The sequence below is a fragment of the Mercenaria mercenaria genome, chromosome 17, assembly GCF_021730395.1.
Source record: "Mercenaria mercenaria strain notata chromosome 17, MADL_Memer_1, whole genome shotgun sequence".
NCBI lineage: Eukaryota > Metazoa > Mollusca > Bivalvia > Venerida > Veneridae > Mercenaria > Mercenaria mercenaria.
The window spans coordinates 59,986,319-60,001,857 of record NC_069377.1 but is presented as its reverse complement, the minus strand read 5'-3'; the positions used below and the strand labels follow the sequence as shown (position 1 = coordinate 60,001,857).

The window sequence follows — 15,539 nt, the reverse complement described above, 5'->3', positions numbered from 1 at the left end:
AATCCTCTCTACCATGGCTTATATTTTACCCCTCCTTACAAAGACAAATATTTACGCCTCTCTACAGAAGCAGATATTTTCCTTCCTGCTAAATAAAAGTCGGAGTAAATAAACCTCTCCATTGCAAGAACCTCTCTCCTACAAATAAGTTTTTTTTTGTCTTCCAAACAGTATTCCTGCTAAAGAAGTTGTACTGTATTTAAAAATCACCTTTAAAAATGCAACCTTATGCTTCACCTTAACCGAGAAAAAAATAGCAGTAAGATAAAAATCAAAGTGAAAACTTACATTTTCTTTATTCAATTCGAAAGCTGGCAGTTTGGAAATATTATATTAGAATTCTGCCCATCCCAGAAAAAAGCCAGGCACAAGCGATAATATCCTTTCAACATGAACTATTTCACAGGTAACATATCTAACTCCTACCGAATTTCTGTCAATATATTCCAGGAATCTATAGGATTTCTCAGAAATTGCACAGTAATTCATAAATGTAAACAAAGACAGCCCAAATAAACCATAGCAAAAAGGAGAGGAAGTTTATACAGATCTCCTGCTCCAATTGTTTCTGTTAACCTTTACCCTCCTAAATTTCTGAAATGGACTGGTCCACCATTCAATTTTGGCAATACCATGAATACTGACAGCAGAGCAAATAGTGTAGACTATGATCAGCCTGCACATCTGTGCTGCGCCCTCTTGATATAATTCGATCCTTTGCATCTGAACTCCAAACAATGATTTTATTTGATGACGAATCACAAAATGAGATATATTATTTCTTAAACAAAGAAATTAAGTGACATGTATATTATGCCCCTATGCTTGGATATGCCCCAGTGTTCGGATATGCCCCCAATGTCTAGATATGTTAGCTTATTTACAGAGTATTGTCTTTCGACTATAGAAACTTATTTTTTATATTCTCATTCCTACCCATCCCTATCTAAAACAGTCCATCCCAAAGTTTTTATTGGCAAAACATATACTCCATTTATCCAAAATTGAAATATCCAAATACTGGTACACTTCCAAAAATAGTTTTAAATTGATGATGCAATGACAGGTTTTACAACATTATATTGATTCAAGTCAAAACTGATGAGTAACAGTGATGAAATAAAAATGTGCAACAAAAAAAACTTCCAAAAATTGATAAAAATGGGGAATATTCTATTCTACACTGCTTAACAAAAAAACGTACAACATCAATGCCATCAGACTTCTTAATATGTCACAATAACCTTAACTGGTTTGATACATGAGACAACTAGATTATAATCTGTAAAATCATATTAGTTTTAAGGACATAACAATCTCTTTGGGATGTAATATAATTTGGTATATGGATTGTCAAAATGGTTTGTATTGACTTCCACATCATTATTTATACTTGAAAATTTTTATCAAAATATTTTCTGATCATTTTTTTCTCTGCTAATGCACCACTTAGGCATCAGTAAAAAGACTTCACAAATTGTCCTTACAAGCACTATGATTTTACAATAGAAATGGTGTTTACCGGTATATATAACAGTTTTCTCAGATGTGATACATGTTGAAAAGGGGGAGATTTTAAACAAAGAAAAAATGTCTGTTTCTAAGCAAATTGCCAACTTCTTTTCTGCCTAAAACTGCAATTTATTTTGTAAAGACAAGAAATAGACATCTTTAGATCAAAGAACTCAGTTTGGCTAGAACAGAGATGAGAATTACAATACATTTATATTTTAGAATTACAATAGATATGATATTTTATTCATGCCCTAAGGAATTTTACCTGCTTCCAATTTTTGCTCTGGAAAGAATAAATCTCTTGCAGTTTTAAGTCATAATAGAAAATCTCAGCTTTTGTCAGTGTTTTATTATGCTCCATATAAAAGATCCATAGCATTTTGTACTTTGCAAAATACAAATCCCGCTTTAAAGTCTTAGAGCTCTCTAAAGTACTGTATTTATGTGTCTCTATGACAGGTTTTCCTCTCTAAAAATCACCTTTAATGTGTTGTGTTGTCTTTTAAGTGAATCATTATCATTGATCTAATATATTTATAACAGAATCTGCAAAATCCTACTGATTTTGAAGTGATTACAGGACCGTCTTATACAAGGATCATCTTACAGATGGGTAAATATGGTATATTTCTTTCTCTTAAATACTTCACAGTTAAGGTTGAAAACAAATTAATATTATATCATTGGTAATCTTGAACAAACTTTCCCTTCTTGCTGCCCTATCATACGAAAATTGAGAAAAAAAATCATGACTGATTTTCAACGTTTTTTAGGGGTTGTTTTCAATAAAAGTAGGTGATGAAATGATATACATGTATATGCCTCAAATGAAAAGGGATATAAATACCTGTGTTTAAGGAGGGATCTGAAGTCCATGGCTTGGTCTTTTGGATCTAAAATAGAAAATAAACATGACAGATATTTTTCAACATGAGAAAAGTATGCACAGAATTTTAATGGTACAATATTCGCCGCTCAACACAGTTTCAGCACCACTGATTGTTTCACAATCACGCCTCCTCATATGACACCACCACTGATTGTTTCCAGTAAGTAGACTCAAGAGTGGTACAAATAAGCTTGAAGCTTTCTTCTCAATCAAGCTAAAATAAGTAAGTATAAAGACCGCATTTGGGGAGGGGCAAAAAATGTTTTTTATCACCAGGACTGGTGGTCTATTCTTTATTCTCTGGTAAAAATTTACTGAAACTGTTGAAATATTAAACAAAATCAGTGGTCTTTAGAGCTAGGTCGCCTCTGTTCAGATGTGGCCTTTAGCACAGGTTTACCTCATAAATCTAGTGCAGCAATATCTAAATCAATAGACAAGGACCACAAGGAAGAGTTAGGTACCTTTGATGAAGACACTCCAAACAACTTTGTCTACAACGATGCCTTCCTGTTCCAGGGTTAGAGAATATTTTGCCTCATCAGTGAACCTTGTCTTCTGCACCTGAAGCAAGGCTTGGTTGTCACGTAAACCATAGTTTGTACGAGAGTCTTCACGGATCTCACGCCCGGCACGCCAGAATTTTATCGCTGGTGGTGGCAGATCTGGGAGTACCTCCAAGGGAATTTTCATTCTTAGTGGATCACCTGAAAAATAAGAACACAAGCTGGTGAATTCTTGTTTACAATTGACAGTACTGATTTTACTCTTTTTTTCCCCTTTTCCTTTACAACACACTGAAATTGGTCCAAACTGGAAATATCCTGAAGACCGTTATCCCCTTTGTATTGGAAAACTTGTAACCATTGTGGCTGTGGTCTTGGTCATGAAAAATATGAATTCAACAAAATATTTAAGTTTGTTTTGTTTCATTGGGTTCAAATTTGAAAACGTTTACTGCCTGTCATAATGTTCAGAGTAAATTTCATGGTCTGACTCAACCACAAAATTCATGAAAATTAGTCCCCTGCAAAACTTTTATGACTTCAGAATATAAGGCATTTGGCTTTCGGTAGTGGTGACCTAAGTTGCACCAATGGCCATTACTTCAAGCACAGATGGGCACACTGAACAATCAACCTTCTGACAGCCAGCTTGACGGCTTACTAACATGACTACCTGATTGAAACTCAAAGACACTGAGGTGAAGGACAAGGTCATTTGAAGTTTATGACCTTGACAAAAAAGTCATAGATGCCCAAATTCTTATTTAGTAAAAGTAAAAACTAAAAAGACAACAGACTGTAAAATCATTTAATTTCGTGGGCATGAAATTTCGTGGTTTTGGTCAAAACATCAATTTCGTGGGGAAATGTATTCATGAATTTTAACATTTGAACATCAAATAAATGGGCAGTTTACTTGTCCGTTGGGATAAAATTTGCAGATTGACTCAACCACGAAAATTAGTCCCCCATGAATATTAATGATTTCACAGTTTACCTTCAATGATGCTCTGATTTGATGGTTTATCTTTGATCTTGTGGGTCGGTCCTTCTATCTTGGCTTTCTCTGGTTCCTTGTGTTTTACTACAGATATGCGGCGACCTTCTCCGTGCTGTTAAAATATACACATAATAATGCTTTCTACACATTCTATTCAATCACACATTCAGGCCTTGTTTTACATGCTTGCTTTTTCATGCTTTTTTTTTTGCTCTTTTTTTTTAAAAAAATTAAACAACAAAGAAACTGGTATAACTGACAAGAAAAAGAAAAAAATGTATACATGTATAGTGCATAATCATGCATGTATAGTTTTATTAATTATTAAGATAAAAAAATGAAATTTTGACTAAACATAGAAGAATGTTTACAATATTTGCAACAAAATTCAGCAATTATTCACGATACAAAGAAAGCTTCGCTCGAAAATTGAGACATACTTCAGGAAGGAGAGAAAGGTAGCTATTTTTTCAGGAATTTAAATAGCCAGTATATTATTGGTTCAAAACAAGAGTACATGTAGGTTGTAAAACAAGACAAATCCAGCATTGATTGTTTAGACATATACAAGTTGTTACGTATTTTTATTAAACAAAGTGTTTTAAGTTAACTTTAGCCTGCTGGGGGCAAGTGATTCCATTTGCGACCAGTGCAGACCAAGATCAGTCTGCACATTCATGCAGGCTGATCATGGTCTGCACTGTTCGCTATTCAGTCAGTAAATTTTAAGAGAACTCCCCTTCAAATAATAAATGGTACTGCCCAAATTGAATGACAGACCAGTCCATGTCAAATTTAGCAGGCTAAAGTTAAACTCAGCTTAAACAAAACAATTCAGTATGAAACAGCTGCTGCAAACTTAATGTAACAAAAGAAACAAGCTTACATGGATAAAATAATGACAGTTTAAAACGAAACTACGGTAATGAACTTGGAATGACAATCCGCAATTTCTGTGCAATTAACTTCTGGATGTGATTTCAGCATCCTTCGCCTCAAAACAATAAATTATTTTTCATAACAATCGGAGAATGCCGAAATCTCATTATGGAGAATGCATTAACAATCAGAAACTGACGACTGTTATAACAAGTACTACCTTAAAGGTGGTTAATCAGATTTTGGTCAACTTTCAGATTTTTTTAAAACTTTACCAACTGATAATTTACACTTATTTGTGTTTATCAAGTTCTTAATACACATCAGATTTTCACTGGAAGAATTTTTAAACTATGATTTTCCTATCCTGGTTGCCCAACCAAGATAGCGTTATTTTAGCATAAGTATAAATTTAATAAACATACATTGCCTAAGGAATGTTATGAATATAAGCACTACTGTATTAGAGTTGTAAAAGATTTGCATTGACAAGAACATATTTTGCCAAATTCATTAGAAATGCAAGTTTATAAAATTATTATTACCTCCCTTTGTCTATCTTGGTTGCGCAACCCAGATAGATTTAAAATAAATCAATTCCAAAGCTACACTTTGTTTCAAAACTTGCCTTTTGTTTCAGGTAGTTGTAATATTCCAATATATATCAAATGCAAATGTAAAACTAGAAATTATATTGAAATTAAAAGAAATAATTCACTTTTTAAACACTTTTGTATTAAAGGGAGATAATTACAAAATTTCTTAAGAAGTAATAAATCATACATTTCCAACAGGTATCTAACTTTATGTAATGGGTCTTTTTGTTCCTTAAATAAATCTCTAACAGAATATATAAATACTGAAAAATGTCAGAAAATGTTCCTCAAATGTGATTGACCACCTTTAATTGTAAAAGCCTTAATTGTAAAATTATTTTCTTTTTGAAATCAATGTTCTAGGTACTTGTAACATTTCTAGAAAATTCTAATAAAATGTGTTGAACGGTTCTGACTTATGTAACTGTTTTGTTTTTGTCTCTGATTTGTTTTCAGACTTGATAATTTATTAGTTTAATGCCCAATCTTTGTTAAATTTTCATCCTATCCTTATACTAGGACATGTTACATGTTACTTATATTAAAATGACCACTCCCTGCTGCATATAACTTTTTAACCATTTGTACTCAACTGCTCAAGTGTAAATCAGTTTTGGAAAAAAAAAGCTTGTTTTGTTACATACTATGGTTTTATTACTTTTATGAAGAAAACTCTGAAATGGAATGATATGTTAATAAAAAGCTGATTATACATATATATTTTTTAATAAATATATAAATTAATTAATTAATCAAACAATTAAAAGCAGAAGCAGAATGTCACAGAACACTGGACGAAACAACAATCAGCCTTGCTTTTAAAGATAAACATGTATAACAATAAGTCCTTTAACACCCTACCATACTGTTCTTCATGTAATTTATTAAAAACCATACCTTACCTTTCCTTTTGGTACACTTTTTTTTATCATACAATTAAGATATTTAAAAAAAATGCATATTATTATTTTCAAGTCTGGAAATCCATGGAAAAATAAGCATTCAAGATACTTTTCTTTGCCATGTATAAGATTTTATTAACCGGATAGGTTTTAGATGAACCACAGTATAACTACTTAAAGAGCCACTGATGACCCTTTTTAAAAACTGAACACTAGTTAAATTTACTTACTCCGATGACTTGCAGAATTTGTAAGAAATTTATAACACACACATAGGATAGTCCCACACTGGATAAATGGCTGTTCTGATGCCAGATCGACAAATATTTGTCTATCGGGCGTTAGAAAAGCCAGTTCTCTAGTGTGAGCCACACATAATAAAAAAAAAAAAAAAAAAAAAAAAACCCACAAGGGTGGTCTAATTTTTCAGATAAAAATCTTGAAAACAAGAGCTGTCTGAGGACAGCAACACTCGACTATTCAACAGCCTTGCCAATTGAATGAATATTTAAGTTGAAAAAGAGGCATAATTTTGTAAAATTGCAAAACAGGGTTATGGAACCTGTACAATGTATATCAGCTCATGACAATGAACAATTGTCTGAAGTTTCAATCCATTCCCATTAGTGGGTACTGAGATACACCAGCTTTATACATACAAAAACTTAACCAAATCCGGAGTCCAATAGCTCTACCTATTCTTTTAATAGACAAGCTAAAAAGTCACTAACATAACCTCACCACCTTAAGTATACTGAGTATATGGATTAAGTTTGTGGACCAGGCATGGCAATCAACAACTTCTGATCTTTTATGTATTCTCGTCTGCTGTTTTGTCATTTTTCGTCAAACAATCTAGCTTGTACTAGCATATGGCTTTTCATACCAGCCGGGAAAGTCAAAACTTCACAGAGAGAATACATAATCAAGCAGAAATTGCCGACTGTCATCACTGTCCACTACCTTAAAGACTGAAATATTTCTGAAAACAGATGAAACATTTTTGTAACGATTGTCTGCATGCTGATTAAATCAAACAAATCATGGAGAAAAAGCATTTTAAACAATTACATTATGAATATCAATCTGTTCAACTGGAATATTAAAGGCAAGAAAAATGAAATGTTTTAAGGTTCAGGCCAGGTGTAGTTGGAGGATCTCACTAAAATACCTTAAAACATGTACAATTAAAAAGATTTATCTGACTCGAACCATATACATATTTTCAAGAAAATATTTTTAACAAGTTTGCTAGAAAGTTTGGACTAAATTTAACCCTTAGCATATGGGACACTACTGATTCTGCCTTTGCGACCAGTGCAGATCATGATCAGACTGCACAGTTTGCCATTAGGTCAGTATCTTTTTGGTATATACCCCTTTTAACAGTTAATGATACTGTCCGAACTGAAAGATGGACAAGCTTATTATAGAAATTTAGCATGGTAAGGGTTAATACTGCGAAATAAGTTAATTTTGTGAGCATGAGATTTTGTGGTTTTGACCAAAAGTGCTATTTCATGCGGACAAAATTTTGTGTTTTGGCAGATAAAATGTTATTTTATGGTGATACAAAATTATGGAATTTAAACTTTTAACATATTCAAACCAACTGGTTGGGATTCAACTACATTGACTGACATATGCAAGAAATCAACAAAAATTTTGTCCCTCATGAATATTAATGATTTCACAGTATATTTACTTGATCCTAAACCTGGCCCTCTCCTTACAGAAAGGTTGTTATTTGGCAGCAAGTGTTATGGAACCCAAGCAGACTGACAAGATTTCTGGCTCAAGGAAAAACAACAAGATACCTTTTTTTCTGATACCTCCAACACAGTTTTCTTAATTAATTCATCCTCCTAGATAAACATACAGACACAGTCACATATCACAAAATCAAAAATAATAATCATAAAACACATGTCTTGATAAAAAAATCAAATCAAGCTTAAAATCGAAATAAAAACAACTACTCTACTGAAAAATATGTAAAAAACTGAAACAAAAAGATATTTGGACACCTTGTTCTTCAATAAATTGCTGCCGGGATACAGTCCATTTTCCTTTTAACGACACCTCAGAACTGAGAACACCTCCCAATGAAGGCACATACTGTCATTCCCATTTGGCCATGATAAATCAGTTGCTCAATTTTCATCCTGTTCCCATTTATTTCATGCCACCCAACTCTTTTTATTTTCAAAAATATATATATAATTATTTTGTTATCTAGAAGTTTTTCAGAGAAATTAATTATTCTTTCATCAATAATTCTAAAGTACTTTTATCATTTTATCATCATTCTTTTTATATTTAACTAACGGTAATAATAGTTAATTGTTTTTTGCTTTTTTTCACAAAGGTTGCTATCAGTTCCCCCCTCCCACTCCTCAATTTCAAGAAAAATTAAGATGATAACCTAGCAGTTCATTTATAACGGCCTTAGAAAAAAATCTTAACAAATGAACTTCTCCTGAGCAATAAGTCGTCTGTACAACAAATGTATTCTAGTCTCCTAAAACAGCGACCCTCTGAGGTAGTGGACCCATAACAACATAAAATTATTCTCGTTACGAAAATGACTGGGTTTACGGTATTGGTTTTAGTTCAGTAATTTGCTCGTGTATTTCATGCGTTTGTGTAGTGGGGTATATATACCGAGTGTAACTTGTTTTTCACCATCTAGAGAAGACTATTTGGCAGTACACATTTATTTCTCATGCCCACCCTTCCCTCCCTGGAATCGGTTTTTAAACTTTAAATTTCAATTGTGAAATAATTTTAAGTAGATATCTATACGCAGTCGAAGAAAATGGGACAGTATTTTAATATATATTTTTTAAGGAAGATGTTTGTATGAATGTGTATAATGTTTTATATATGATAATAGCTTACTTTTCTTTAGGTTTTCTCAAATCAAGGGAGTACTCTGAATAGAGCGCGATTCACAGTTTATAAATATGTTTGGAGTGAACTCCATTTAAATATAGTCTTTTTTGTAGATCCCTTGTCCTAGCGGATTGACAGAAATATTGTACGCAACACTTGATTAAATGTATAATCGAACATAGTTATTCAAGTCCTTTTAGCTTTTCAGATTTATCCATCGGATAAGATACAGACCAATACAGACCATACAAGTCAATACAGACAGTCAAGCAAGAGAAGAGGAGAGGTCTGGGCTCGATGTCCCGCTCAGTGAAATTTATTTGTATAGATATATACTGCCAAATATGATTCTCGTTCCTAAATGGTTTGTGTTTGTTGTCTTTTATCCAGTAATGAGAGTTTAGAGAATAATTGATTTACTCTCAACAGAAGGAGAGAGTAAACAAAAATTTCCAATTTACGAATATGCTTTCTTCACATGCTATTTATTCATCAATCTGCCATAAAATTACTTTTTCATTACAAACGGAGAATCTTGAAATACGTAACCGATAGGAAAATGCTGATTGTCATTACACATGTACAGGTCCACTACCTTTAAAAATAGTTTACAATATTTAATTTTTTATCAATATTTGATTTTTGTTTGCCCTAAGGTTTTTTGATGCAAATTAGTTTCACTTCTCTCAGAATTGAACTAAAATACCAACAAAAGGTGTCCATATACCTTATACTGTCTACTACTACAAATAAAAACTAATTTCATATAAAAAAAAAATAAAAACAAAAACAAATGTAAAACATCTATTCACTGTATCTAGCCAAATGAAATAATAGGGAAAAAACGGCAATTGGAACAATGTCACTAACAAACAAAGGTACATTTATACAAGAGATTTAATTACACACAGTGAATCACATGTATGGATTTCATTAGGAGACTGTCTTGAACATTTAAAATAAATTTCAAATAAAACTTTCAGACTTCATAATAAAAGAATATTTTGTTAGCATGTAATCTAAATATTAATCTCTGACTAGAACAAATTTATGCAGAATGGCGACCTTGTCTTGCTCATAAAACGCAAGAAAATGCAGGCATACATGTGTAACATGACTGATAACACAACTAGAACATATAATTATGCGCAAATGCTTAAAAACACGCTATGCTGCAAGCTTGCAACCTTGAAATCGCAGCGCTATTTCGTATAATGACCTAAGCAAGCAATACTCCAATCAGAAAATCATAATTTTCAAACTTACTCTTCAAAAAAGGAGACAGGAATATTGTATAAATACAAATGGCAACTGTCTATTCTTACTTTAGACAGTCTGATGCAATTTTATTTACAACATAAAATTCAAAATATCTGCACGCTACTGTTATAATCAAACTCATTTCAGTACATTTAAAATATTCTTCCAATGCATTTCTAGTTCAGAAAGGACCAGGATTTGACTGTCTCTTTTTTCTTCCTGTTAGATTTTTTTTATGTGTATGTGACTGAAATTAAATCACAAAGAGTTAGAAAAAAACTGGACCAGTAGTCTCTGGTAGTTAAAACGTGTCAGATGCAGGGTCCAAACCCAATTCTGATTACGGTATGCCTGACTTTGCACCTTCTAGTATAAAACAAAGCCACTTGAAAAACTTCAGTACCTTAAAGAGTCATAATGACTATGTATATAATGTGGCTGATACATTTTTGGTGATGAACATAAAATATAGTGAGTTCTTGTTAAATCTTACTTTTGATAACTGTTTTCTCACATATATTCAAAGGTTTGAATACTTCATTGAGATAACGGAACGTATTATTAAATCTATTGTTTTTATTACCTCCCTTTATGGCTCTGGCAATATAAGTACATGTGCCATACTGACAGTAGTGGTTTTCTAACCATGTAATTATACATATTCTGTATTTGTAGGCTTTTTTACCTGTTTTTAACATAAAATTAAAAGCTTTATGGGACTTCAGAATGAAACAGATTACCTTGAATAACGGTATAAGCAAACAAGAGCTGTTTTATGTGATTTCTCAACAACTGAAATGTTTTATATAGGCCTAATTGCCTGTTCATACAGTTTGTTTCTTTTACAAAGCATAATCATGTAAATGTCAATTTAAACTATATTATTCACCAATACAAGAAGCTGTGGATTGCAGCAGTTACAATACTTACAAAAACAAGAGCTGTCTCCATAGGATGACACATGCCCCCAATGGCACTTTGAATGAATAGTTATGGCCGATGTTGGAGTTTAGGACCTTTGACCTACAGACCTGGGTCTTGTGCCCGACATGTTGTCTTACTGTGCCTTACATTCATGCGTAGTTATTTTAAAATCCATGCATGAATGACAAAGATATGGACCGGACATGCCCATCATTGCACTATCATGAAATATGACCTTTAACGTCTAAGTGTGACCTTGACTTTTGAGTTACAGACCTGGGTCTTGCGCGCGACACGTCGTCTTACTGTGGTACACATTCATGCCCAATAATTTTAAAATCCATGCATGAATGACAAAGATATGGACCGGACACGCCCATAAATGCACTATCATGAAATGTGACCTTTAACGTCTAAGTGTGACCTTGACCTTTGAGCTACAGACTTGGGTCTTGCGCGTGACACGTCGTCTTACTGTGCCACACATTTATGCGTAGTTACTTGAAAATCCATCCATGGATGACAAAGATACGGACCGGACACGCCCATCAATGCACTATCATGAAAAATGACCTTTAACGTCTAAGTGTGACCTTGATCTTTGAGCTACGGACCTGGGTCTTGCGCGCGACATGTCTTCTTACTGTGGTACACATTCATGCCAAGTTATTTGAAAATCCATCCATGGTTGACAAAGATATGGACCGGACACGAAAATTGCGGACAGACAGACCGACAGACGGTTCAAAAACTATATGCCTCCCTTCGGGGGCATAAAAAGCAACAGAAAACATTTATATTTTAAGAGAAGCTGATTTCGTGTTCTGAAAACTACCGTTAATAAAAAAAAAAAATATTACATTAAAAAAAAAGAAGGAAACAAGAGAACAAAGGAAATCCTGATCCTTCCTTGTAGGTTCGGACTAATATTCCAACCTCATCATAATAAATATAATCATCATCATCACTTTCATCATTTGTCTTTGGTGCCTGCAAAATTGAACGACATTTCTTATGTCAAAATGTAGAAATTATAACCTTTTTTTCAATATTTTTCAAACTGCTTTTCACCAAGATCTGAAACTCTTAAAAAACTATAAAGCAAAATCTAAGTCAAAAACCAAATGCTGAGATCTTGTTTATCAACTAAGATGCTTTTTTTCAAATTTCTTCTTAATGAGTATCTAGGTATTTGATAAATTTAATCAGTGTAATAGGTGAAAATGCAGCAAGTAACTATTTTGTCATTTACTTTTTTCTGTGTCACACTAGCATAGTCAGTGCAGGGACATTTTTCTGAGTTCTTACTGGCTAAATACCGTAATATCCATTTTTATATAAATTTTAAGTATTTCTTGAATTCATTTATTAACTGCCTACTTTAATCATATACTGAAATATGAAATACAATTTTCTTTAAATTTTTCTGTATTTTTAACAAAATTTACAAGTTTTCCAATTTTTAAGTTTACAAAACTGAATACTCATTTACTAACTTAAGAGTCTACCCCAGTATAATGGGTTTGAGTAAAGGATACAAGTCTGAATTAACTTATAGTTGTTCATTAAATGCTGACTTAAAAAACAGAAAGACATATAACACTGTGTAAAAATTGTATAAGCATATATGGGTAAAACAGAAAACATACATACATATAGCTGAATAAGGTAACTAAAAACAGAATCCCTATAATGATACAGATCTAACCTAACAGGGTAAATTATATAAGATGTTAATTGGTCTGTTGACATCTGATCTTTGACGCCAGCCATCGCCCGAACTGTGCAACACGCTTTAACGGCAGTTTTAGCGGCACTATTCCTTGTATTCAATATATGCATTAATGCAGTGCTTTTTAACGACATGTTAAAGATAGCTAGCAGCAACAATTAATTGTGATTTTAAAAGCGGCAAGTAATGCAAAAATCGCCGACTGACAACACTGCCGGCATGACAGCAACAAGTGGGTGGGGGTGAAAAAAGCGAGATTGCAAAACATAAGAATTGCTCTACTCTAAATTTAAAATCCAGGGACACTTCAGAAGAAAATTCCTAAAATATATACCAAAGAAATGAATATATATTCAAACCAACATAACCGTTACATACCTCTCCAAGCTCGGACAAGCTTTCTGTTTGTAAAAAGAAAACAGAATTAGGAATGTTTGGAAAATATTTATAAATACAAAAATTTTACATACCTCTGTAAGATCTTTCAATGTTTCTGTTATGTTACCATGGAAAAAAAGAAGAAAACAAAGCAAAATTAATAAAAGTATAGAAACATCTGTAGACACTGTTCAGATTTAGAAAGAAATTATAAAGGAAAAAGAGCCAAAAATGTTTTAAAACTATCAAAGTAAAATAAAACTAACACAAATATAAACTCAAGTATCATCAGAAAGCAGAAATGCACAAGAACCAATAAATATTCAAAACATTTGTTAAGACTATTTTGGTTAATATAACTTGAACTTATCTCTTAGGAATTTAAAGAAGTTGGTAATATTTTGAAGTCTAGAAAATAAGACCTCAATAAATAAGCAATTCTCTATACAAAGGGTCCTCTGTAATTTAAAGTTTTTGTGTTTTAATTAAGGATGCACAATGCTTATCTATCACTAAAATATTTCATCATTTAACACTGATTTAAATCTTGAAAATTTCTTTGAAAACATATTTAAATTGGCTATAATTTATGAAGTGACTTAATATGTAATGCTACACTCACTATTAAATGCCATATGTAGTAAGAGTCATTTGTTTAACACCACTTCCAGTTTTTAAACAGCGTGCATTTACATACACATTTGTTAGTGTGTTGTATTTTCAACCTAACAAACTATGCCATCTCTATACACAACCATGTTTATTTAATTTTTACACAGAATATTGCGTAATAATTGTAAATGTTTTCAAAATTACAAAATTTGGGCATAACATATCTTTAAAAGGATTTAGAACCTAAAATAGGAATGTAAAAATTATAAATACATGTAATGTCATGAATTTAAGAATATATTCCACAATATTTTGTGAAAGCCAGTTATGTAATAAATTCCAAGATTATCAAACCTGCTGTTTGTCATTTTATTTGGCTTAAAGCTTATAAGCGTACATGCGTTTTTTTATTGAGTATTTCCCTAAATATTCCAGTGATAATCTTGTAACTCTATTACAATGGCCTCACAATTAAACCTTGCAAGTCATTTGAACATTTTTCTGGCATCTTCCATCATGAAATATGATTTTTTCAACAATAAACTGCAATGGTAACCATGCACTTCTCATGCCAAAAAAAAAATCCAGTACTGCAAGGGAGAAGACTCTTTCAATCAGATTTTGTAGAATCTTTTCTAGAGTTCTTCCCCTTACTCACACAGCACATATTTCTGAAAAATGTCATGATGAAGAATGAATTAATTCCCTTTCATGTTGCCACGAAAAAATGATTAAAAAATGCATTATGGGATGGAGAAATATCTCGGAAATAGTTCTAACAACATGCTTCCTCCAACCAATAGCTTAAATATAATGCATCATGGTCACCATTTGCATTTTTGCAACCCTGACTTCTCCATTATTTCTGGAAACTACCAAATTTCCTTCTTATGAAAAAGTTTTTTTGTTAGTTATTTATCTAGAATGGAGACCAACGATGTCCTAAATTTTATTTGAACTTTTTGGACAAAATTTTAACAAATATTCTACATACCATCTGTCTGTGGAGTTGGCGACATCCCTCGACTATCTTTGCCGCTTATGTCGCTTTCACTGTCGTCAAGAGTGTCATCTTGAGAAAAGGTCAGAGATCATCACACACACGCACACAGGAAAACAATATGTTGGTTATCATGGTTACTGCATTTTATTTATTTTTATTTTATTTTTTTAACTTGGACCAAATTAGTTATAAATAACAAGCTTAAAATAAAAATTTACTTTTCATTTCATTCTTAAAGGCATTGACCTCCAGATTTTGGCTAAAAATGATCTTTCTTTAAAACTGAAGTTTGGTATGATATTACGAACATTATGATATGAGTTTTTATTTCTAAACTATCTTAAACAAGAGGGCCATGATGGCCCTATATATCGCTCACCAGAGTTGATCTGGCCTACTGACCTTGTTTTTTACCTCACATGAATTTAACCTAGAGATCATCAACACA

At 32.4% G+C, this 15,539-nt stretch overlaps 1 protein-coding gene across 26 annotated transcripts in view; it reads right to left on the bottom strand.

Annotated features, from left to right (window-relative positions):
• LOC123537522 (twitchin-like) overlaps nt 1-15,539 on the bottom strand; it is a 204,523-nt gene that overhangs the window by 105,939 nt on the left and 83,045 nt on the right. For 13 of the 26 annotated variants that reach the window (XM_053528307.1, XM_053528317.1, XM_053528316.1 and 10 more), the window contains 5 exons: nt 13,477-13,499; nt 12,303-12,356; nt 3,908-4,022; nt 2,869-3,111; nt 2,363-2,408 (listed from right to left, as the gene is read on the bottom strand). In XM_053528307.1, coding sequence (XP_053384282.1) covers nt 2,363-2,408; nt 2,869-3,111; nt 3,908-4,022; nt 12,303-12,356; nt 13,477-13,499 — 481 coding nt within the window. Of the gene's footprint in view, nt 1-2,362; nt 2,409-2,868; nt 3,112-3,907; nt 4,023-8,104; nt 8,153-12,302; nt 12,357-13,476; nt 13,500-13,568; nt 13,592-15,082; nt 15,161-15,539 lie in introns of all 26 variants that reach the window. The other 13 variants (XM_053528310.1, XM_053528330.1, XM_053528311.1 and 10 more) reach the window with 9 other exon arrangements.